General features: G+C 39.5%; 1 protein-coding gene across 6 annotated transcripts; it reads left to right on the top strand.

Annotated features, from left to right (window-relative positions):
* Positions 1–23: 23 nt before the first annotated feature.
* LOC129632995 (bromodomain-containing protein 8) lies at positions 24–20,766 on the top strand. Of its 6 annotated transcripts, XR_008704792.1 has the most exons (23): positions 32–385; positions 1,578–1,674; positions 5,629–5,698; positions 7,559–7,608; positions 7,842–7,964; positions 8,080–8,160; positions 8,604–8,668; positions 9,309–9,445; positions 9,983–10,201; positions 10,595–10,739; positions 11,594–11,803; positions 12,190–12,470; positions 12,799–13,251; positions 13,565–13,661; positions 13,867–13,913; positions 14,693–14,907; positions 15,086–15,178; positions 15,367–15,435; positions 15,824–16,001; positions 18,157–18,261; positions 18,738–18,782; positions 19,857–20,031; positions 20,391–20,766. XR_008704792.1 is itself a non-coding variant. In XM_055554765.1 (22 exons), the coding sequence occupies exons 1-22, from the start codon at positions 367–369 to the stop codon at positions 20,448–20,450; spliced, it is 2,859 nt and encodes a 952-aa protein (XP_055410740.1). In that variant the 5' UTR covers positions 37–366; the 3' UTR covers positions 20,451–20,766. The 6 variants fall into 6 exon arrangements, 5 of the variants coding, with proteins under 5 accessions (XP_055410731.1, XP_055410736.1, XP_055410753.1 ...); XM_055554765.1 differs by lacking the exon at positions 19,857–20,031 and having other exon boundaries at positions 37–385; XM_055554771.1 differs by lacking the exons at positions 18,738–18,782; positions 19,857–20,031 and having other exon boundaries at positions 34–385.
* Positions 20,767–23,142: the final 2,376 nt, after the last annotated feature.

Here is a 23,142-nt window from a genome sequence, read left to right as displayed (position 1 = left end):
AACGGTTTTCTTCGGCTTGACCTCTCTGCTCAAATGTGGGACGGGTTACCAACTGTCGGATTTTGGAGCTGGGTCAACTGGAACTTCGGCTTATCAGTTTTTCTTGAACCTTAGGCATTTCTTTTCTAAGAAGCCTGAAGGAAATCCTAAGGCTTCAGCCACCATTCTCTGTTCTTTCGCACATTCCTTCCCAGGAACTCACAAGAATACCTGATTTTGGGCGCTAGTTCATCCTAGGGTGGGGAGAGGGGACTACATTTCCCAGGATGCACCGCGAATAAACGCTGGAACTCTATTTCCCAGAATTCCTTGGGCTTCAATTCAGCCAGAAATCTTCCTTCGGGGGTTGGAGACGTCGGGGCCAAGATGGCGACGGGAACGGGCAGTAAGTATTTGCCTTGCTTTTGCGTGGAAGGTGTTTGTAGAACCAAGGCCAGGCAACAGATTTGTCACACTCTCAGGGAGTAGAAGCAATGATTTACCTGAGAGCCCAGAGCCGTCAGAGATTTGGGCTCGAGCGGCGCTGTTAAGGCCAGCGGTTGGGGGTTGAGGGCCCAGCAGCGTGAAGTCTTATATTTCAGTAAGGCTGCGGAGTTTTTTTGTTTTTAGAATTTTTATTTATTGGCTGCGCTGGGTCTTCGTCGCTTCCCGTGGACTGTTCTCTAGTTGCCGCGATGAGTGCGCCTCTCTAGTTGTGTGCAAGGCCACGGAGCTTTGCGAAAAGCAGCCCAAGAAAATTCTTGTATGTTTGTCAGCTCTGCGATGTGAGAGGGAAAAAAGGTGCCTTAGAGGCTCCGGCGTGCGGACAGAGATACTGTGAGCGATTTGGAGTGCCCGGGGTGCCAAACTGTCATTTTCTGACGAACATTTGTGAGGCCTGTACTCACAGAGGAATGGGGCATGTTAATCGTGAGCTTTTTCTGCCACTAGGGAGAAAATGCATTTCGTGTATCTCAGCCATTTCCCCCTGTTTCAGGGACTGAGAAGGTCTTTTAGGCCTAACAGCTTGAGGGGAATGGGTGTAACAGAGAAGTAAACAAGTTTATGCTAAGAAGGAGGTGGGGCAGTAGCGTCGGTTGGCCGCTCGGAATCCTGGGAAATAAGGCCTGGGTGCACTTTGGAATAAAGCATTCCTTTTTTTTTTTTTTTTTTGGCCTGGACAGGGCGGGGAGGTTGGTGGTAGGCAGGATCATGGAACCCACGTCCCCGCTAGTGAAAAGGCACAGACTTAACCACTGGACCACCAGGGAAGTTCTTGGAAAAAAGTATTCTTAAAACTGGGTTTTTTGGAAGAACTGCCCTAAATTAACTTGCCTTTTTTTTTTCTTTTTTTAATATGGTAGCGTAACCATGGCATTTAAAGAAAAATGTTTTGCCAGATAGTCAAGTGCAGTTCTCATGCAATGAATAGGCACCATCCTAGTGGTGGTGTTTACTAGAGAGGTGAAAATCAAGATTTGGTGATAGTGGCTCACTTTGTCCTTACAGGTTAGGACATTTTTGTATTAGGCTTTTAATCCTCCCTTTGGGGCTTAGAGTTAGTGCCTCAGTGGTTGTCTCTAAATCTTTCCTTTCAGAACATAAGCTGCTGAGTACTGGCCCTACAGAGCCATGGTCCATCCGAGAGAAGCTGTGTTTAGCGTCTTCGGTCATGAGGAGTGGCGATCAAAATTGGTGAGGTATCTAGGATGTCTGCTTCCTTGGGTATTAGAAACCGTTTTTTTTTTTTTTTCCCTTCATGTAAATACCGGTGGATTCCAGTAGTTAACCTTTAAGCAATATTTGTTTAACAGCCTTCTAGAGATGCAATTCACATGTCATAAAATTATATTCACAGAATTCCCAGTATATTCACAGAATTTAATTTATTAAAATTATTAAAACTTATTAATATAATTTTATTTATTAAATTCATAGGATTTAATATATATCTGTAATAGGACCAGCGCTAGAGTCTAATTTTACATTTTAAATACACTTGAAAGAAACCTCTTACCCCTTAAGCAATCACTCGACAAATCTCCTTACCTCTCTAATATTTCCACCTCCCTCACCAAACACTCATCTACTTTCTGTCTCTCTATAGCTTATTCTGATCATTTCATATAGATGGAATCATATACTTTGTGGTACTCTGGGGCTGGCTTCTTTCACTTAGCATAATACTTTCAGGGTTCATGCTGGAGTATGTATCAGTACTTTATTCTTTGTTTTGAGGAAATTGTAGTTCCTTGTTTACAAAATCGGTTTACTACATTTTGTTCTTTTGTTGATGAACATTTGGGTTGTTTTTACTTTTCTGAATATTATAATTAATGCCGCTGTGAACATTTGTGTACAAGCTTTTGTGCAGGCATGTTTTCATTTCTCTTGAAAGAGTGGAATTGCTGGATCATAGTTCAGTTCAGTCGCTCAGTCGTGTCCGACTCTTGTGACCCCATGGGCTGCAGCACACCAGACTTCCCTGTCCATTACCAGTTCCCAGAGTTTACTCAAACTCATGTCCATTGAGTTGGTGATGCCATCCAACCATCTCATCTTCTGTTGTCCCCTTCTCCTCCCGCCTTCAGTCTTTCCCAGCATCATGTCTTTTAAGTACCAGAAAGTAGGACTGTGTGTTTTTTCCAGTCTTTTTTTCTACCAGCACATACTCTCATTTTTAACATTTGTTCTCCCCCACCCCGCTGTTTTTTTCTCTCAGTATCTAAAGATACCTTTTAATTGTCTAAAGTGTTCAAATTACTTAATAAATTTGCATTTGTAGGGTTTATCTCTACTACTTTAACCATTCAAATGAGTTTATGAAAGCACCATTACTGATCACATGTAACACTTCTACAATTCTATATATTTTTCAAATAACTTTTCAAAGAGGAAACCAGAATACTCTAGGTGGCAGCTATTCTTGAGCTGGTAAACCCTGACAAAACAAAGCATGGTAATTTGACGAATCTCAGATTGAACTTAAATATAACTCAAATATAAACTGAACTCATTTTTATACAAAATATTAATATCAAGTAAACTGGATTGAAATAGAACTCAATATGTATATTTTATTACATTTTTCTTTAAAAAGTATAAGAACACTTAAGTAAAAGTTTGAAATTTTAAATTGTATTTATGTTTTGAGGAGGTTCTTAAGACATAAAGTTCAAAATTCAAAATGGTACACATCTGTATCTTATCTCCCAGGATTAGCATTTCCTTGTGTGTTTCTCTGCCATTAAATTTTATACTTGAACAAATAAATATTTTCTTTTTTCCTCTCCTTTAAAAAAAAAATCCTTTATTTTTGGCTGCGCTGGGTCTTAGTTGCTGTGCACGGGCTTTCTCTAGTTGCTGCGAGCAGAGGCTACTCTTCCTTGCAGTGTGCATTGAGGTGACTTATTTTGTTGCAGAGTCTGGGCTCTGAAGGCAGGGCCTTCATTGCCCCATGACATGTGGAATCTTTGCACAGTGGGAATTGAACCTGTGTCCCCTGAATTGGCAGACAGATTCTTAACCATTGGACCACCTTTTCTCTCCTCTTTAAACACAAGTGGCCCTAAGTAGGAAATGGCAACCCTCTCCAATATTCTTGCCTGGAAAATTAAATGGATGGAGGAGCCTAATGAGCTACAGTCCATGGAGTTGGACATGACTGAGCACTCATGCACCCACGCAGTGTATAGTATGTAATTTTTACTGCTGTGTAAAGCAAATAAAGATCTTTCTCAAACACAACTGGTTATATACTATGCACATTTTACTTTACTTTGGCACTGCTGCCTTTTTTCCCCTTCAACTTAGTATTATACCTTATAGATCATTGTATATCTTCATATGAATATCTAGCTCTTTTTTAAACAGCTGCATGATACTGTTTTATGGATATACCATAATTTATTTAACTAGAACTCTGTTGATGGACATATGCTAATAGAAATATAGCATTGTATAGTTATGTGTGGATTTGTATCTTAGATAAACTGAAAGTGGAATTATTGATTCAAAGAACATATAAGTTAAAAAAATTTGTTAAGCATTTCAATTGCCCTACTCAGAGATTTGTTTCAATTTATACTCCCATTGGTGATATGTCATACCTATTTTTCTATGCCTTGGCTCATAGAATGTGTTGTTATGTATTTTTGATCATTGACAGTATAAGATCAAAACTTTGAAACAGTTCTCATATCTTTCACTTGCATCTGTCCTATGATGAGTGAAGTTAAATGTCTTCTGTTAAAAAGACACCTGTATTTCCTTTTCTGTAAACTATTCCCATTTTTCTACCTATTAGTCTTTCTCTTTAATTTTACTGGTGGGGTGGGGAGGGTGAAGGTGGCTCCTTATATATTAGGGAGATTAGCCATTTATCTACATCTTGGGGTACATTTTCAAAAAACTAGTGTGCTATTTGGCTTTACTTGATGTAGTATTTTTACATTAAGGGTCTTAAAATACAGTTTATTTATTAAAAATTTTCTCTTATAGCCCCTGGATTTTGTGACTTAATTAGAAAGTTCTTCCCTAGTCCAAGGTTATAAAATACTTGTCCTTTTTTTTCCCTAGTACTTTTGTGTACATTTAAAAAAATATTTAAATCTTGATTTGGAGGCTTTTTTTGATTTAAAGAAAGTTTGTTATGGATCAGACTTTATTTTTTGCTGATAGTTGTCTACATAACAATGTTAAAGTGAATTTTTTTATAAACGAACTCTGTGAAACCATTATCCCAACACAGAATTTAAAAGTCTTCTTTTTAAAGTTGTGAAATACTTCAACCTCATAGAGAAGTAGGCAGAATAATAGAGTGCCTGTGTATCTGGTACCTGGATTTAACAAATCCTAATGTTTTGTCGTGTTTCCTTCAGATCTTTTTAAAGAAATTGACAAAGTTGAAGCCCCTTCACATTCTTGCTTCAAGCCATTTCAGTCTGTTTTCATTTTTGCCTTTTCTTCCTTTTTCTTTATATCTCTTAGCTTTTTAAAAGGTCATATAAGTGCATCATAGCAGAAAATCGTGTCTTTTTTTTCAGTAAATATTGTTATAAATATGTTCTGTATCACCACATATATTTCATAGTTATTTTTATGGGTGTAATATTTTCTTGAGAAGTACCATAAGTTAAATGGGCTGTTACAGTCATTTAGAAAAAACCTAACTGTTCATCAGTCTGATCAGCACACTTGTGGTTATTGTGGGGAGGATGTCCATGCCTTCTTCCTGGTGCTTCTTTTGTGAAATTATTTTCTTATATTATGTTCTTAAGAACTGTATTAGTAGATCAAAAGATAACTTTTGGGAGTCTGGAATATTGCTTCTCAAAAGACAGATATCTTCTAAAAGAACCAAAGAAAAAATTTCCCAAATGAACAGAAATGATACCTTAGTGTAGGTCCTAATACCTGCACTTCACTCAGGAAATACATCATGTAGGGAAACTGTTTATCAGTGATACTTGCCCTCCAAAACGACTTTTCAGTAGCTGTGTCCTTTGCCATAGTCATGTATTCCAGAATGTTTCCCAGTAGCAGTTTTTCCCCAGATTTTGTACTCTAAACCTTGAACTGTGGATATATACCTTCTCTCTCTCTCTTTTTTTTTTCAATTTAGTGTGTGATGCTTTTCTCATTTTGTAGGGTATCAGTTAGCAGAGCAATCAAGCCCTTTGCAGAACCTGGCCGCCCTCCAGACTGGTTCTCTCAAAAAGTAAGTTCCCAAGTACATGTTCTTTTAGAGCACTTTTTGAGATGTAAAGTGCGTTCCCTTCCAGGTCCTGCTCCCCCCTTCTCCTTTTCTACCCCCCCCCTTTTTTTTGTCTTTTAAGTATCTTGCTCATTTGGGCTTCCCTGGTTGCTCTGTGGTAAAGAATCCGCCTGCCAGTGTAGGAGATATGGGTTGGGCCCCTGGTCGGGAAGAGCCCCTGGAGAAGGAAATGGCAACCCTCTCCAGTATTCTTGCTTGGGAAATCCCATGAACAGAGGAGCCTGGACGGGCTATAGTTTATCAGGTCGCAAAAGAGTTTGACACAACCTGGTAACTAAATGACAATATCTTGCTTATTTATTTGTTCTTATGTTTGTTTCTTTTTTAAATTTTATTGAAGTATAGTTGATTTACAATGTGTTAATTTCTCCCCTCCACACCCTCCCCCTGATAACCACAAGTCTGTTCTCTGTATCTGGAAATCTGTTTCTGTTTCATACATACGTTCATTTGTATTGTAGTTTAGATTCTACATATAAATGATATCATATGGTATTTGTCTTTCTCTTTCTGACTTACTTTGCTTAGTATGATCTCTGGTTCTATCCTTGTTGCGCAAATGGCATTATTTCATTCTTTTTTATGATTGAGGAATAATTCCATTATGTGCATACACACACACACTTCATTTTCTTTATCCATGCATCTGTTGATGGACATTTAGGTTGTTTTCATGTCTTGACTGTTGTAAATAGTGCCGCTATAAACATAGAAGTGCATATATATTTTCAAATTGTAGTTTTGTCCAGATATATGCCCCAGAATAGGATTACTGAATCATATGATAGTTCTATTTTTTATATTTTGTGGAACCTCTATACTGTTTTCTATATTTACATTTCTAACAATAGTGTTAAAGGGTTCTCTTTTCTTCATGCCGTCTCTAACATTTATTATTTGTGAAGTTTTTATGATGGTCTTTCTGACCACTGTGACCAGGTCCTGATCACAAGGCTTTTGTACCATGAAGAGTAGTTGAGAATACTTTTCCTTTTTGTCAGTATTTGCCAATCCATCCATGTATGCTCACACTATTACAAACTGTTCTTTTCAGTGTAGCATAAGAGTGAAAAGCGTAGTCTTGTACGTTAGGTAGATCTGAGTTTAATATGATTTTACTTAAAACTTTGAACCATGATCCTCAGTTTTCTGATTTGTAGAATAGAGATAAAAGTTGATTCAAGCTTGTTTCAAAGATTTTGTTGAGATAATACCTAGAAAACATTTAGCACTGCTGCTGTTGCTGCTAAGTCACTTCAGTCGTGTCCGACTCTGCGACCCCATAGACGGGAGCCCACCAGGCTCCACCGTCCCTGGGATTCTCCAGGCAAGAACACTGGAGTGGGTTGCCATTTCCTTCTCCAGTGCATGAAAGTGAAAAGTGAAAGTGAAGTCACTCAATCGTGCCCGACTCTTAGCGACCCCATGGACTGCAGCCCACCAGGCTCCTCCGTCTATGGGATTTTCCATTCAAGAGTACTGGAGTGGGGTGCCATTGTGTGCCATGTATATAGTAACTACTCAGTAGATATTAGATACAAATATTGGCTCGTGGCTGGTCTTTCCCCAAATACACAAATTCCATGCCAGAATTTATATTATGTATTATACAAATACATATTTGTATTCTGTATTATGGTATTGATTATTTTTAACTGATTTGATTGCAAAGTAATTGTCCTCCTAGAAGCTACTCATACTGTAAATATAGCTCTCCTGTCTAAACCTTAGTGTAACATGTTGAAATTTTAAAAGGTCGTCCGTTTTTAGGCTTGGTCATCATTTTTTCACTTTTTTCCACAGCACTGTGCTTCCCAGTACTCAGAGCTTCTAGAGACCACTGAGACCCCAAAGTGAGTACAGAGCCAGGCATTTGAACCAAATCTCTTTAGTGGAGAATATTTACTATAGAAGTCTGCTTTTTTTTAAAAAAAGAAATTATTTATATTATGATATGATAAAATTGTAAAAATATAGTAGTAATAATATTTGGTTAGGTGGTGGAGAAGCCTCAAAGAAAGCAAGTGGGAGTAGAAATAATGTTCTTATTCAACTCTGTGTGTGTGTTTTTTTAAATTTTCCATAGACGGAAACGGGGTGAAAAGGGAGAAGTGGTAGAAACCGTTGAAGATGTCATTGTTCGGAAACTGACTGCTGAGCGAGTTGAGGAACTAAAGAAAGTGATAAAAGAAACCCAGGAAAAATATAGGTACTTATCAGAGAGAATGCAAAATGGTTGGGAGAGACAAATGGGGCTAACTTACTCTAGTCAGAAATTTTTAAATAGATTAAAAAACCTAGTCTACCCACCTCTCATCCTACAGACGACTGAAAAGAGATGCAGAACTAATTCAAGCTGGGCACATGGACAGCAGACTGGATGAACTTTGCAATGACATTGCGATGTGGGTTATACTATTTTTCCATCTATACTTCTTCTCTTTTTTGCCCTCTTTACTCCTTAAGTAATCTGGCTTATTTCCTACATCTGCCACCCCTTTAGACTTGAGATTTTTGGAAAGGGACAGCTGCAGAGTGGCCTGGAAGCTGGGAGGGGGTGGTGAGTCTTAGAAGGTAATGTGATAGAACATTTCACTGTGAGAACATAACTTAGTTCTAACTTAAAAGTGGCTCTAGTTTGCCGGGTAAAGAACTGGTAGTTAGGTAGTATACTCAAACTTCCCTATTTTGCTGATAAAGTTTGTGGGTTTTTTTTGTTTTTGTTTTTTCCTTTAGGCTTTTCCTCTAAAAAGAGCTAGCCTGGCCAAAAAACATTTCCTTGTGAGGGCACTATGAACTGTGGAGGAGCTAGAGTCAGCTAGGATCTAACCCTTAATTTTCTCTTTAGGAAAAAGAAACTGGAAGAAGAGGAGGCTGAAGTAAAGAGGAAGGCTACAGATGCGGCATATCAGGGTAAGGTGAACCTAATGACTAGCAGTTGACTGTACAGTACTGCATGTTGATGGCAGTCGAAAAATATTTGTTAACATGGAATCCACTAATTCCAATTTACTTGCACACTTTCCTCTGTCATCTTCTCTTTCATCAGAATAAAAGTGTCCCTTTGTGTCTAGGAAGAAGCTCTTAGAAAGTGAGCTCTATTCACAACTCACTAGACCTTTTGACTTTTAAGTACAAAAGCCTTATAATAACCTACTGAACATAAACAAGGTTTTAGAAGTCAGATTCTGTAAAAAGATGGAGAATAGCTCAGTCACTGGATAAGGGGAGGAACTTAAGCATATATAACTCTAGGAATACATGCTGTGAACCAATAAGGTCTTTGCTTGTTTAAGCAGAATCTCAAGTTGTTGTAGAGGATACTGAGGGATGTTTAAACTACTTTCCTACTCTAGGAACCTTTGGGGTATACGAATTTGCTCATAGGAAAAATTAGGCTAAAAACTTGGAAAGAAAGCTTTCTAATCTAGATTCTTACATTGCTTTAATAATACAACATCTCTGTTTGTCTTTTGTTGTATAATAGCAGAGTAGAGTCTAGTTTTTTTTTTTTTAATCTTGAAGACAGAAATCATTCTTTTTTATGTTCTAGCCCGTCAAGCAGTAAAAACACCCCCTCGGAGGTTACCTACTGTGATGGTCCGCTCTCCTATAGATTCTGCCTCCCCTGGAGGTGATTATCCACTTGCGGACTTGAATGCAACCACTATGGAAGAGGCCGCCTCTGGGGTGAGTATATTACCATCCACAGGAATTGATCAGCAAGGGGCAATAAGCCAGCTGAGAGCTGAGTAATGAGGAAACCACTTTTGGCTTAGAGACAGTTTCCTCTCTTGGTCTGAATGCTGAAGACTCATCATGTTCTGTGCTTTAGGATAAGAATGGACCTAAAAACATTGAGCCTTTTGAACCATTTTTAGAAATAGGTAAAAGACTAAGTTAAGGAGTTACTTGTAAGTGTACTGGTCTTATGAAATTCTTGCTGAAATATAGGATGACTTCTTTGTAAATACAGTATTGGTAGTGGGTAAGGAGTTTATAAAAGGCAAGTTGGGTGGAAAGATTGAGTCATTTTGGGTTTGAGTGGGTGGAAGAGAAAAATTGGGGGGGGAGAAAGGTGTGATTAAGAGCAAGAGGGGTTGAGGGTTTCTGGGCAGTTCCACTCAGGACTAATAAAGTAATAGTTAAATACACTAACCCATCCAGATTAGTAGGGAACCTTCCTGAGTTTGAGAAGTCAGATAAAGGTTCTCTGTTGTCTCTTAGGTAACCCCTGGGACTTTGCCGAGTACCCCAGTCACCTCGTTTCCTGGAATTCCTGACACCCTTCCTCCAGGCTCTGCACCCTTAGAAGCCCCCATGACCCCAGTAACAGATGATTCACCCCAGAAAAAGATGCTTGGACAGAAAGCAACTCCACCCCCTTCCCCTCTGCTGTCAGAGCTCTTGAAGAAGGGCAGCCTCCTGCCTACTAGCCCCAGACTGGTATGGAGACTTCTGTGGGTGTTTGAGAGCTGTGGTTATTTAGTAATTTGGAAGGGAGTGCCCGGGACCTAAAATATAACCTAAAATATACATGGAAATAAAGTTCAAAAGAGGAAGAGATCTCCTAGTTAATGTTAATTTAAAAACAAAACAAGTAGTTGATAGTATCCTTGGGTCCGGAGGTATCTGAAACCATAATTATTTTGGTTCTCTTCTCCAGAGAACTCTTGTTCATAAGATTTGAAAATTAGAGTTTCCCCTGGGTCTGCAATTATTTTCTTTGGATATTAACTTTTAGTTTCATGAAGTTTGGCCAACTGCTGGAGCTTTTTTTGGGAAGTGGTAATAAAGGAAAGCTTGAGTGTAGCCTTCGCCTCTGTTCTTCCCTGGTAGGTCAATGAGAGTGAAATGGCTGTGGCTTCTGGCCACCTGAACAGTACAGGTGTCCTCTTGGAGGTAGGCGGGGTCCTTCCCATGATACATGGTGGGGAGATGCAGCAAACACCCAGCACTGTTGCAGCCTCCCCTGCTGCCTCAGGTAAGTCACTACTTTTCCATTATCTACTTTGTATTAGAAATGTTGAACATGGCATTGATTGCCCTTGGTTTCTAGCCTTTGTTATTAAGCAACTGTGAATCCTAGATTTAAAGCCCAGCCTTGGAGCTGCATTACCTCTTAAGCCACATGGAGCTCAAAATTATAAATCCACTTCATCTTCAAAATACTGAATATCTTAGATGAGAACATGGTATAGATTGTATTAAGAATAGTGAAGTTAATGGTCAAGGTGCAAAATCACAGAAGGGTGCTAGGGATACCTGAGACTATAGTATAGGGAGACAAGATTTGGAACTAAAACGCTAGACTTAACAAGTTTCAGGCCTGCCATGCCCTGGGTTTGTGACTTTGGATAGATAACTTTAACTCTTGAATCTCAATTTTCTATTAGTTGCAATATGCATACTTCTCAAGGATGTAGTAAGAATTAAATGAGGTAGAAAATGTAAAGCAAAAAATAGTTTCATAAAATGCCAAATGTTAGATTTTGGTGTTTGAGTGATGTTACATTTGAGTGGTTTATAGCATGCTCAACTTCAGTAGAAGTGACAGATTTATTCATACCGTTTTTGTTTGTTTGTTTGTTTTTAAATTGCTCCTCATCTTTCATATGAGTTGTGTATTCTAGTGCTTTGAGTCATTCCTAACTTGGCAGAAGATCTTAAGTAAGATTTGGAAAAGTAAGGATATAGATAATGAGCTTATTTAACAGAGGAGTTGCTTTCATCCTTTGAGTCTAAAAATTTCCTTGGTTGAGTCTTAAAGAGGCTATTATTTGCTTCTTGTTCATGTGCTTTCTTCTTACCTCGTTTGTGTGCCTCTTTGTCTGTTAGGTACTCCTACTCTTTCCCGGCTTTTAGAAGCTGGTCCTACACAGTTCACCACACCTCTTGCTTCCTTCACTACTGTTGCCAGTGAACCTCCAGTTAAACTTGTGGCACCCCCTGTAGAATCTGTATCCCAGGCTACCATTGTCATGATGCCTGCGCTGCCAGCACCATCCTCTGCTCCGGCTGTCTCCACTCCTGAGAGTGTAGCTCCAGGTGCGTCCTTGACCCACGCCCTGAGCAGCAACTAGATCCAGAATTTCATTTTGAGCTTCATTTAGAGAAAGGTGACCAAGAGCATTAGCTTCTGTTCTCTGTAGACATGTACTATCTTTATCCTTACAAAAACAAGGATATGAGAAGAAGTGGGTGGGCATTTATTCATTGGTGAAAAAGACTAAGTGTACACATATAAGTGGGCTTGAGAATGTGTTCTCACCTTTCTAGATAAAACTGAGGAGAAGAAAACATAGGCAGATGTAAGATAACTTCTACTGAGCTTAAGTGTATGGGTACTTGACATCTCTCTAAGCTTTGCCATGATCTCCAGTTGGGCAGTTGATAACAAGCTTCTGAGATGGTTTTCTTTTCCTGTTATTCAGTGAGTCAGCCTGACACATGTGTTCCCATGGAGGCTGTGGGGGATCCACATACTGTGACTGTTTCCATGGATAGCAGTGAAATCTCCATGATCATCAATTCTATCAAAGAAGAGTGTTTCCGATCAGGGGTAGCAGAGGCCCCTGGAGGATCAAAGGCTCCCAGCATTGATGGGAAGGAAGATTTAGATCTGGCTGAGAAGATGGATATTGCAGTGTCTTACACAGGTGAAGAGCTGGATTTTGAGACTGTTGGGGACATCATTGCCATCATTGAGGACAAGGTAACTATTCAGCAAAGCCCCAAGGAATGTTTCATGGGTCCTACATAGACTTCTCTCCTCAGCTTCTCCTTGCAGTAAGAATTACATAAACAGCTCTCCTGCTTCCTCCCATCTCCATCTCTAGTCCCAAAGCCCTTTGATGCTGACATACTAGTCATCTGCCCAACCTACTGGTTTGCACCAGACAGGTTCCTGTACATTGGTTGCTTCTTCTACCTGGAGGAGATGGAGAGAGAGGCTCAGATTCAGGCCATCTCATTGGGTGCTAATGAATTGAGGGACTTGGGCTTCTTTTTGTGACTTCAACAGTGTATGTATTATGGGACAGGTAGATGATCATCCCGAAGTGCTGGATGTGGCTGCAGTGGAAGCAGCACTGTCATTCTGTGAGGAGAATGATGATCCCCAGTCACTACCTGGCCCCTGGGAGCACTCTATCCAGCAGGAACGGGATAAGCCAGTACCTCTCCCTGCACCAGAGATGACAGTCAAGCAAGAGAGGCTGGACTTTGAAGACACAGAAAGCAAAGGAATCCATGAACTGGTGGACATCAGGGAGCCTGGTGTTGAGATCAAAATGGAACCTGCAGAACCAGAGCAAGGCATTTCAGGGGCTGAAATGGTATCTGGAGTTGTTCCAGCCACAAATATGGAGCCACCAGAACTCAGGAGTCAGGACTTAGACGAGGAACCCAGAAGTATAGCAACTGGAGAAATTACTGAAGCAGATGTTTCCAGTAGGAAAGGTGATGAGACTCCACTTACAGCAGTGAAGACAGAGGTATTTAAGATCAGGGGTTTGGCAGGGGGTTGGGAGAGGGTAGAGGGTTATACCTTATGTAAGAAGTGACAGTTTGGGCCTTTGGTTTTCCTATTGTATTCCTGTGTTCTGACATGTTGGTGTCCAAAGCCCATAGGTATGATCAGTGCTATATATATTTACTTAGCCCTGTATATATTAAGGTGACCATTAGAATCATATTTCATAGGTAAGACTTAGAATTTCTTATATAGTTTCATTATCATTGAAGAATAAAGTACAAGCTATAGTGATTTACCAGGACTTAAGGTACTTATTCTTTTTTGGTCTTCAGGCATCCCCTGAAAGCATGTTGTCTCCATCACATGTTGTCTCAAATCCCATTGAAGATCCTTTAGAGGCAGAGACTCAGCACAAGTTTGAAATGTCAGGTAAATAAATAATAAAGCCAGGAAATATGTACCCTGTAACTAACTTTAAATCATTTGCTTTGGCTTCTGAGGGATTGTGGGTTGTGGGCAAGTAGAGGAGATAGAGTAGGTCAGCATGGAAAGGAGAGCTGCAGGGGATTATTGTCCATAGGAAGGGGAGGGCTAAGGTGGAAAAATCTTCAGGTAGTCTTTCTCTCCTCTGCAGACTCATTGAAAGAAGAATCAGGGACTATTTTTGGAAGCCAGATAAAGGTATTTCAGACTTTTCTTTATTCCTCTTGCTGTGTGACTAGATTTCCCTATAGCACTACCTTTTTAATGAATTTCAGTAAACTCACATCTTTATTCTCTGAGATGAGACTGGTTAAGGAGTTGCATGCGGAAAAGCTGCAGTGGACAGTTAGGCATAGTGGGAATACTGTGGCAACATGTGCTTCCTATCTGAAAGAGTTTATGACTATCACACAGACCCTTCTTTGCATATAATGCACAGAGAAGCTTTGATACATTCAGAAGATTTGGAGTGAGTAGGGATACCAGAGCCAGGGAGAGCATATAGGAAATCAGATTATTAATTATACTATACAGAGAAAGTCATCCAAAGTTTTCTTTTTAGAATTATTAAAGCAGTAGTAACAAACAGACTTAAAGTAATGCGATGTGAGCTTGCTCCATCAGATGAGACACAAAATAAAAACTATTTTTGATAATTTGTACCCAGGGTCAGAGTTCCTCTCAAGAGCAAGGGGAAAGAAGGAACGCCTCTTAGCTTAGTCTTAAGTAAGTAGCTTTTTTTTTTCTTCCTTTTAAAAAGATCCTGGGTCTTATTCTTTGTCCAGGTTCTAAATTACTTGATCAATCAGTATCTGTAAGTAGATGCTAGTATAAGTGATAGAGGGCTCAGTCAGGAAATAGTGTGAGGCCATTTCCTAGAACTGATCTAATCCAAAAGACAGATCATGTTTAATGATGCTTTGCTAGATAGTTTTGCTCTCCTTTCAATTTGTTGACTGGAACACACTATGTCTAAGGATGCCCCAGGTGAGGATGAGGAGGAAGATGGAGTCAGTGAAGCGGCAAGCCTAGAGGAGCCTAAGGAAGAAGATCAAGGAGAAGGCTATTTGTCAGAAATGGATAACGAACCCCCTGTGAGTGAGAGTGACGATGGCTTTAGCATTCACAATGCTACGCTGCAGTCCCACACACTGGCAGACTCCATCCCCAGCAGCCCTGCTTCTTCACAGTTGTGAGTATTAGCGATTCTTTCTTTGGGGTCAAAGCAGTGAAGGTGAGAAGTAGGAGAGGATCTTTTCTTTAGTCTTACTTTTTCATCTTCACTTTCTTGGCCTGAACAAACATTTGATAAATAGTTAGAACTTTTTTTTTGGACTTACACCAAGTGGGACTCTCCTATTTTATTTCAGCTCTGTCTGTAGTGAGGATCAGGAAGCTATTCAGGCACAGAAAATCTGGAAGAAAGCCATCATGCTTGTATGGAGAGCTGCAGCTAATCATAGGTGAGTGGGCTTTACCAGTTAATAGGAAATGTTTCCTCCTGCTCTTTTGGTAACTAGAAAAGTCTAAATAGGCTTATATATGACTGATAGCATTGGCTCTTAAAATGTTCAGTCCTTTAGATCAAGTTCCATTACTTGAGCTTCTTGGAGGAAAAGTCAGTAATTGGCACCAAATTCTTTTTGGACAGGTATGCCAATGTCTTCCTCCAGCCTGTTACAGATGACATAGCACCTGGCTACCACAGCATTGTACAGAGGTAAGCCATGACCCATTCAGCCTGCTGACTTGGCCTGAATTGTAAGCTTTCCAGTCTTAGTGGACTTTTCTATAGACAGAAAGTGTAAAGCAAATTTTATTTGATGTAAGGATGACAGAATACTAATTATTTCATTGACTATATCATTGAGTCTAAAAAGAATTAACCCCCTTTATTACCTTTCTCAATACTTATTTGACTGACTTTTTGTTTTTATGTTAAGTACTTGTTTGGGGGTTAAGTACTTGTTTTAGGGCTTTATATTTGAGTCCTGGCAGCTGGGACTGAAAGTATATATTAGGAAGTGTATGTGGTAATAATATATTCAAAGATCCTGTTGAGTCCTCTTTCCCTCTCTGTTCCTATTTCCCCCTGCTCTGTTTTTTAGGCCTATGGATTTGTCAACTATTAAGAAAAACATTGAAAATGGACTGATCCGCAGCACAGCCGAATTTCAGCGTGACATTATGCTGATGTTCCAGAATGCTGTGATGTATAATAGCTCAGACCACGATGTCTACCATATGGCAGTAGAAATGCAGCGAGATGTTTTGGAGCAGATCCAGGTACTTTGAGTATCCTGAGTGTTTTAAATTATTCAAGAGAAGGATTTGTGTTGATATTAGGAAGGGGTGCTGGGATTTTTACTTGGAATAGCCGTCAGGAACACAGTACAATTTTCTTCTTGCTGCATTTATGTTGGTTTTCTCATGTTGGTTTGCTAAATGAAATGTGAGGAAATATTCTACCTTTCTTGGGCATATATCAATAAAATTTTTATGAAATGGTGAATGTATATTTTTAAGTGACATAAAGTATGTATATGGTAGACAGCCTTTTCATTGCAGGGAACCTACTTCTATCCTGTAGTTGCATTACCAGGCACCCTTTGGGTATTGAACTAAAAGGGATGTTGTCTGTCTCTACAGAGAGAGAGTGATTAGTGCCTAGTGATTACTTAAGTTGCTTCAGTTCATCTAGTTTTATTCTCTCATTTTCTTTCTTAGAGCATATAGATTTGTTTTTAAGGATTTTTTTTTTTTTAATTGAAGTATAGTTAGTTTACAGTGTTGTGTTAGTCTCAAGTGGACAGCAGATTGATTCAGTTACATATATATTAGTTTGGTGCAAAAGTAATTGCAGTTTTGTATTATTGAACTTTGCCATTTGATATTGGAATACTTTCTTAATTTTGTTAAATAAATGTGGTTATTTTATACATAATTTTAATGCGCATTTCTTGCTTTTTGTTTTTTGCTAATGACATTACTTGCCGTGTGTTTTATATTTATTTTAGACTATGGAAATGATGTTAGACAAAAAGCAAATTCAAGCGATTTTCTTATTTGAGTTCAAAATAGGTCGTAAGGCAGCAGAGACAATTTACAACCTCAACAATGCATTTGCCCCAAGAATTGCTAACAAACATACAGTGCAGTGGTGGTTCAAGAAGTGTTGCAAAGGAGATGAGAGCCTTGAAGATGAGGAGCTTAGTGGCTGGCCAGTGAAAGTTGACAATGACCAATTGAGAGCCATCATTGAAGCTGATTCTCTTACAACTATGCGAGAAGTTGCCAAAGAACTCAACGTCGACCATTCTATGGTCGTTCAGAATTTGAAGCAAATTGGAAAGGTGAAAAAGCTTGATAAGTGGGTGCCTCCTGAGCTGACCGCAAATCAAAAAAATCATTTTGATGTGTTGTCTTCTCTTATTCCACGCAACAACAGACCATTTCTTGATTGGATTGTGGCATGTGATGAAAAGTGGATTTTATACAATAGCAGGCGACAACCAGCTCAGTGGCTAGACTAAGAAGAAGCTCCAAAGCACCTCTCAAAGCTGAACTTGCACCAAAAATTGGTCATGGTCACTGTTTGGTGGTCTGCTACCAGTCTGATCCACTACAGCTTTCTGAATCCCTGTGAAACCATTACATCTGAGAAGTATGCTCAGCAGATCGATGAGATGCACCAAAAATTGTAACTCCTGCAACTGGCATTGGTCAATAGAAAGGGCCCAGTTCTTATCCATGACAACACCCAACCGCAGATCACAAAACCACTACTTCAAAAGTTGAACAAATTGGGCTATGAAGTTTTGCCTCATCTGCCATATTCTCCTGACCTCTCGCCAACTGACTACCACTTCTTCAAGCATCTCAACAACTTTTTGTAGGGAAAATGCTTCCACAACCAGTAGGAGGCAGAAAATGCTCTCCAAGAGTTTGTTGAATCCCAAAGCACGAGTTTTTATGCTACAGAAATAAACTTTATTTCTCATTGGCAAAAATGTGTTGATTGTAATGGTTCCTATTTTGATCAATAAAGATGTGTTTGAGCCTGGTTATAATGATTAAAAATTCATGGCCTGAAACCACAATTACGTTTGCACCAACCTAATATATATGTTCTTTTTCAAATTCTTTTCCATTATACGTTATTGTAAGATAACTGAGTATGGTTCTGTGTTTTATACAGTTAGAGCATAGAGATTTTGATGCTGTATTGTAGCAACAACAAAACTTAGAGCCATTTGGCATTTTGATTGTTTATCATACCCAAGAAGAATTAAAACTTAATGTGCTAAACTTCTAATTAGTAGATGTATTTGAATGGTGTTTGCAGAAGGATACCATACTCCTATTTACAAAGCCTAAGGTGTCTTCGTTCTTCCTTGATGGATCAGGTCTCTAGGGCCAACTCTGTTTCTTCTCCCTACAGCAATTCCTGGCCACACAGTTGATTATGCAAACCTCTGAGTCTGGGATCAGTGCTAAAAGTCTTCGAGGCAGAGATTCCACCCGCAAACAGGATGCTTCAGAGAAGGTGAGGAGACCAAGGAAGAGCATGTGTGCCAGTGTTCCAGTGATAGAAGTCTGAAGCATCCAAGGAACCTTATGTTACTACTTGGTACTGCCAGGCTTCTACATTCCAGTGGTATACAGACATCAAGATCTTAAAATGGTAGTTGTTTGCTCCCATCAGACATTGAAGAAACCTGCTGTGACTGAAAGACTCAGTCACATGGGAGAAATTGTGAGCTGAGTGAATGAATTATTACCTCCTCTGGAAGAGTGCTCACAAGTTGGGAGAAATGACTTAACTTGTAGCATTTGGGGACCATCAGTTCCTATTCCAGAGGCATAATGGCCAGATTGCTGTTGGATCTCTTTCCTCTTATTCTTGAGTTTTAAAATTTTGTCTTTGTGTGCGTGGTGCTTGTGTCTCTGTCCTGAGGTTTGGGGTGCTTGCAGCTGAGAGTTTCTGTGGAACCTGATCAGTGTTTGTTTGTCCTCTAACAGGACAGTGTCCCCATGGGCTCTCCTGCCTTCCTTCTCTCTCTCTTTGTAAGTATTGAATGCTGCAAGGGGTGGTGTTGCCACAAAGATTCTCAGCTCTTGCTGGGGGTGGGTGGCAGAGGGAAATCCAATGTGCAGACTGTGGCAATGTCTCAAACGTCTGTTTATTCAAGTCATCAAATAAGAAACTGCCTCTCCTGCATTCCTGTCTTTCTGCATGTGTGTGTGTGTGGGCTGGGTAGGGACTGTTTCAAGACTTCACTAAGCTGAAATGAGGTATTCTTGGTAAGGATCTAGGATGCACCTGCTCCTCATTTCTTGACTTCACCTTTTGGCAGTTCTTTTTTTGTAAATAGAAGATTGCTCAGAGCAGCAGCTGCTAACTGGCATTTAAAAAGATACTCCGCGCATGGGTTTTTTGTTTTTTTTTTTTCCTTTTCCTCTAATAATAAGTTGCAAGAGTGATGCCTGATACATAAACATCCAGTAAAATTTAAGATAAAGATCTCAGTAACAGTGACCCCTACCTTTAGTAGTGGCTGGTGGAATTAGAGATAAGCTTAATAAAGCTAACCTATAGACTTCTTTCTTTTCCTCTCTGATTTGAACAAACCTTTGACTGTGTTCATTACGAGGCACTAATTCATGGTATAATGAAAGGATATCAGCCTAGAAAACCATATAATTTTAAAACTCACTGGATTTTCTCTTGGAGCCTTGTTTTCCTCATCTGTGTGATGGAGATAATATAATGAGGTACATGTCCAGCCTACCTCACAGGGATGTTGTGAGGATAAAATGAAATAATAGGTGTGAAACTGGCTTGAAAAAAAAAAATTAAAGTGTTCTACAAATGCAAGGGTGTTATTTTTATACTTAATGTTGTCTCAGAGGCAGCTGGTGTTCATGAACTCTAAGAAGTCCTTGCATATTAGAAATGTAAAAATGGCCTGGCCCAGCTGAAGTGTTCACCAGCTCATCTTACCTGCAGGCCTCAGCCTGTACAACAGACAGAACACTAGTCTCCATTCTTTCTTACTGGCCTGCAACAATGACTCTGTATCCCGAACCAATTGACTGGTTGTTGCAAGGCTGGTTAATAGAATCTTTTATCTATTGAAGACAGCAAAGTATTGCACAAGAGGAAGGAGCTGGGCTGCAGGGAGAGAGCAGCAGATGGAAAGAAGCTTTCTGATTGTCCTGATCTCATGGAAGACAACTCAGGAGGTGCTAGGGAACTAGTGCCAGGGTCAGTCTGCAGGAAAGGCCTTTCTTATAGGGATCAACAGCTGGACAGGTATGTTAGCCAAGAATCTCACTATCCACTGCCCTTTCTGGCTCTCACACCCATCTTTTACTCTTCTTGTTCCTTTGCACATCATTTGGGGCCTGGGTGGGATGACTCAGTCATTCTGTGGGACCCCAGGGCAGGAGCAAGGTACTCTGTCCTTTATTTCTTCTCACACACTACTCGAAGGTGCTTTTTAGCCCACTCTGTGGAAGGACAGATAAATGCCCCTCATTCCCTGGATTTTTCTTTTGATTCTCCCCACTCTTTCCCCCTAAAACCAAATATCCAGCATTCTTGTTGCACCTTGTCTCTTACATCATAGGTAACTCATTCACACTCCCTTTCTTTATCTGCCTGTCATCTAGGATGGGGGAACCAGGGGGCGCCGCTGTGCCATTGAAGCCGATATGAAGATGAAAAAGTGAAGCCTCAAGAGTATCTGCATTGAACTGAACCTGAAACAGAAGTAAAGATAACGCTTGGGCTTGTGGCCCAGTTTCAGAAGTTGAAGTTACAGAAGAGGAGGTGCCTGGGCCACATGACATACTGGGAAAATCTCTCTCAGAGAGTTGGAGTAGCACAATTGCCTGTTTTAGGGCAAAAATCATGGTCTGTGTTAATGTCCTGATGCGTTGCTAGAAGATTGTAGCTAGTTTGTACTGTCTTGTGAAGTGTACAGACTTTAAAAACAAAAACTTGTGAAATGTGTATGTACACAATAAACTCTGAAAGATAAGAAAACTAGCCTTTGGTGTGTTCTTAGAGTATGTGAGTGGGTGTGTGAAACTTCTGATTTGTTGTGCATGGTAACTAATCATTTATAGAATGAGATCGTTAGAGGGGGAAAGTAGTCTTATAATATGAATTGTTTTACTACAGGTCGGAGTTTATAATATTTAAAAGTATTGCATTATGCAGTCAGGACTGTCTTACTCAGCTTTTCTTGAATGATTGGGAAAACTTAAGGTTTTCAGTGTTCTGTTCATGGCATTGTTTAAAGAAGATTAAAGCATGAATACAGATATCATTTTTATCCTCAGCATTTATTCTATTTATTACTCTTTGCAGGTGGTATTTCTTTTATTTAGTTTCAGCTGCACTGGGTCATTGTTGCTTTGTGTGGGTTTTCTCTAGTTGCAGAGAGTGGGGTCTTCTCATTTTGGTGTCTTCGCTTTGTTCTAGGTATGCGGGCTTCAGTAGTTGTGGCTTGAGGGTTCCAGAGCGCAGGCTCAGTAGTTGTGGCGCACAAGCTCAATTGCTTCTTGGCATGTGGGATCTTCCTGGACCCAGGGGTCAAACCTATGTCCCCTGCACTGGCAGGTGGATTTTTATCCACTGTGCCTCCAGGGAAGTCCTGTAGGTGGTATTTCTTGAATAGTATATTGTTATTTCCTTTCTATATATTTCTATGTGTAGGGTTCTTGTATAGAATTCATAACATTACTATTTGAAGATTTAACAGTAATCAAATTTATCACCTGAGTTTATTCCAACTTTTGTTGCTAAATAAAAATTAGATCAGTGAAATGAAGTATTTGTGTGCTTTTTATTAAAAACAGTTGGAGATTCATAGGGTATATCTAGTATTTTGAGCATTCTTGAGAAAGATATGGAACTTTATGATTGGAAATCATAGATCTTTTTTTGGCTTAAATAAAAATATAAGGCTGGTTAGAATGCTAAGGACATAGAAGATATACATCTTTGTGAGTGATAGAAAGTTCAGTCAATCCAGGAGTTAGAAAACTTTAATTACAGTATATTCCCAAAGCGATATACAAACATGTATGTGATCTAAGCAATGGAGTCCTAAAAGTTGGAGAAGTTTGTGGAGGAGGAGGTCCATTAAGGACACAGATTTTGGGTTGATAGAGAATGTGATTCATAAGCTTAAGCAAGCTAAGGTAGAGGCATCTGAGGTGGGAACAATAAGAAGACTAATTAAGGATTGTATTAAGGAATAGTGAATTATAGGAACTAGGATAAAGGGATAAAATTGGGCTTTATTTATAGAGGACTTTGACAGATGGAGAAATTTATATTTGAGGTATCTATTGTAAAGCATTAAATAGGGAGACTGTATTTGTTCAGAGCAGGTTGGATTAAAAATAGAGAAACTGACCAGGAGTCTATTACATTTATTCAGGAATAAAGGTGGGCAGTGAGGAAAATTACTGTGGAAGAAAATTGGGAAGTGGACTTGTTTAATGAATGTGAGAGAAGAAAGACTCAAAACTAAGACTAAGAAAATAGTGATGGTAGGCATAAGGAATTTATGGACAGCAAATGGTTGAGGGTGGGGGGAGGCTTCCTTGATAGCTCAGTTGGTAGAGAATCTGCCTGCAATATAGGAGACCCCAGTTTGATTCCTGGGTCGGGAAGATCCCTTGGAGAAAGAGATAGGCTACCCATTCCAGTATACTGGCCCGGAGAATTCATGGACTGTATATAGTCCATGGGCTCACAAAGAGTCAGACACGATTGAATGACTTTCACTTTCAAATGGTTTGTGAGATGTTCAGAAAAGTGATTGTAGTGTTTTAGAAGAGTTGAAGGAGATGGTAGGGCACCTGAAGGGAATCGGCCTTTGGGTACATGGAGAAATGAGGCAAGAATACATATAAAAAGTAAAAGTGGAGAGATTTGGAAGCCATCTTAATAAAGATGAAAGTTGAAACCTCAAAATAGCTACATTTCTTCTAGTGGTAAGAAAACCAGGAGTGCAGTGTAATGAAAGCAAGGAAAGATATTTAAAAAACTTGATGTTGCAGTTCTCTTTCTGAGAAGTGAAAGCTGACTATCACTAGAAGGATGCTGCAGGTAATTGTAAAACATGCTTTGAGGATTTAATGTTTGATAGGTTAAAAATGTCTATATGCTGGGGGAAAATAACCCATGTGCATCTAATTTGTTGCCTTGCAATTGAGTTTAAGGGTGATTTGGGATAGAGGAGTTCAGCTAGCTATGCTCCAGTTTTTTCTCTTTCAGGGTATGAGGAAGTCTAAGAACAAATACTTACTGGGTAATATTTCTATTGTACTGTTTGACATAGGGCTTTTTCTTTATTCCCAATAGCAGATCACTTTTTCTCCTGATGTCTCCCTTCAGCTAGATATT

The sequence above is a fragment of the Bubalus kerabau genome, chromosome 1 (genome assembly GCF_029407905.1).
Source record: "Bubalus kerabau isolate K-KA32 ecotype Philippines breed swamp buffalo chromosome 1, PCC_UOA_SB_1v2, whole genome shotgun sequence".
Lineage (NCBI taxonomy): Eukaryota > Metazoa > Chordata > Mammalia > Artiodactyla > Bovidae > Bubalus > Bubalus kerabau.
This window is presented reverse-complemented; position numbering and strand designations above follow the sequence as displayed.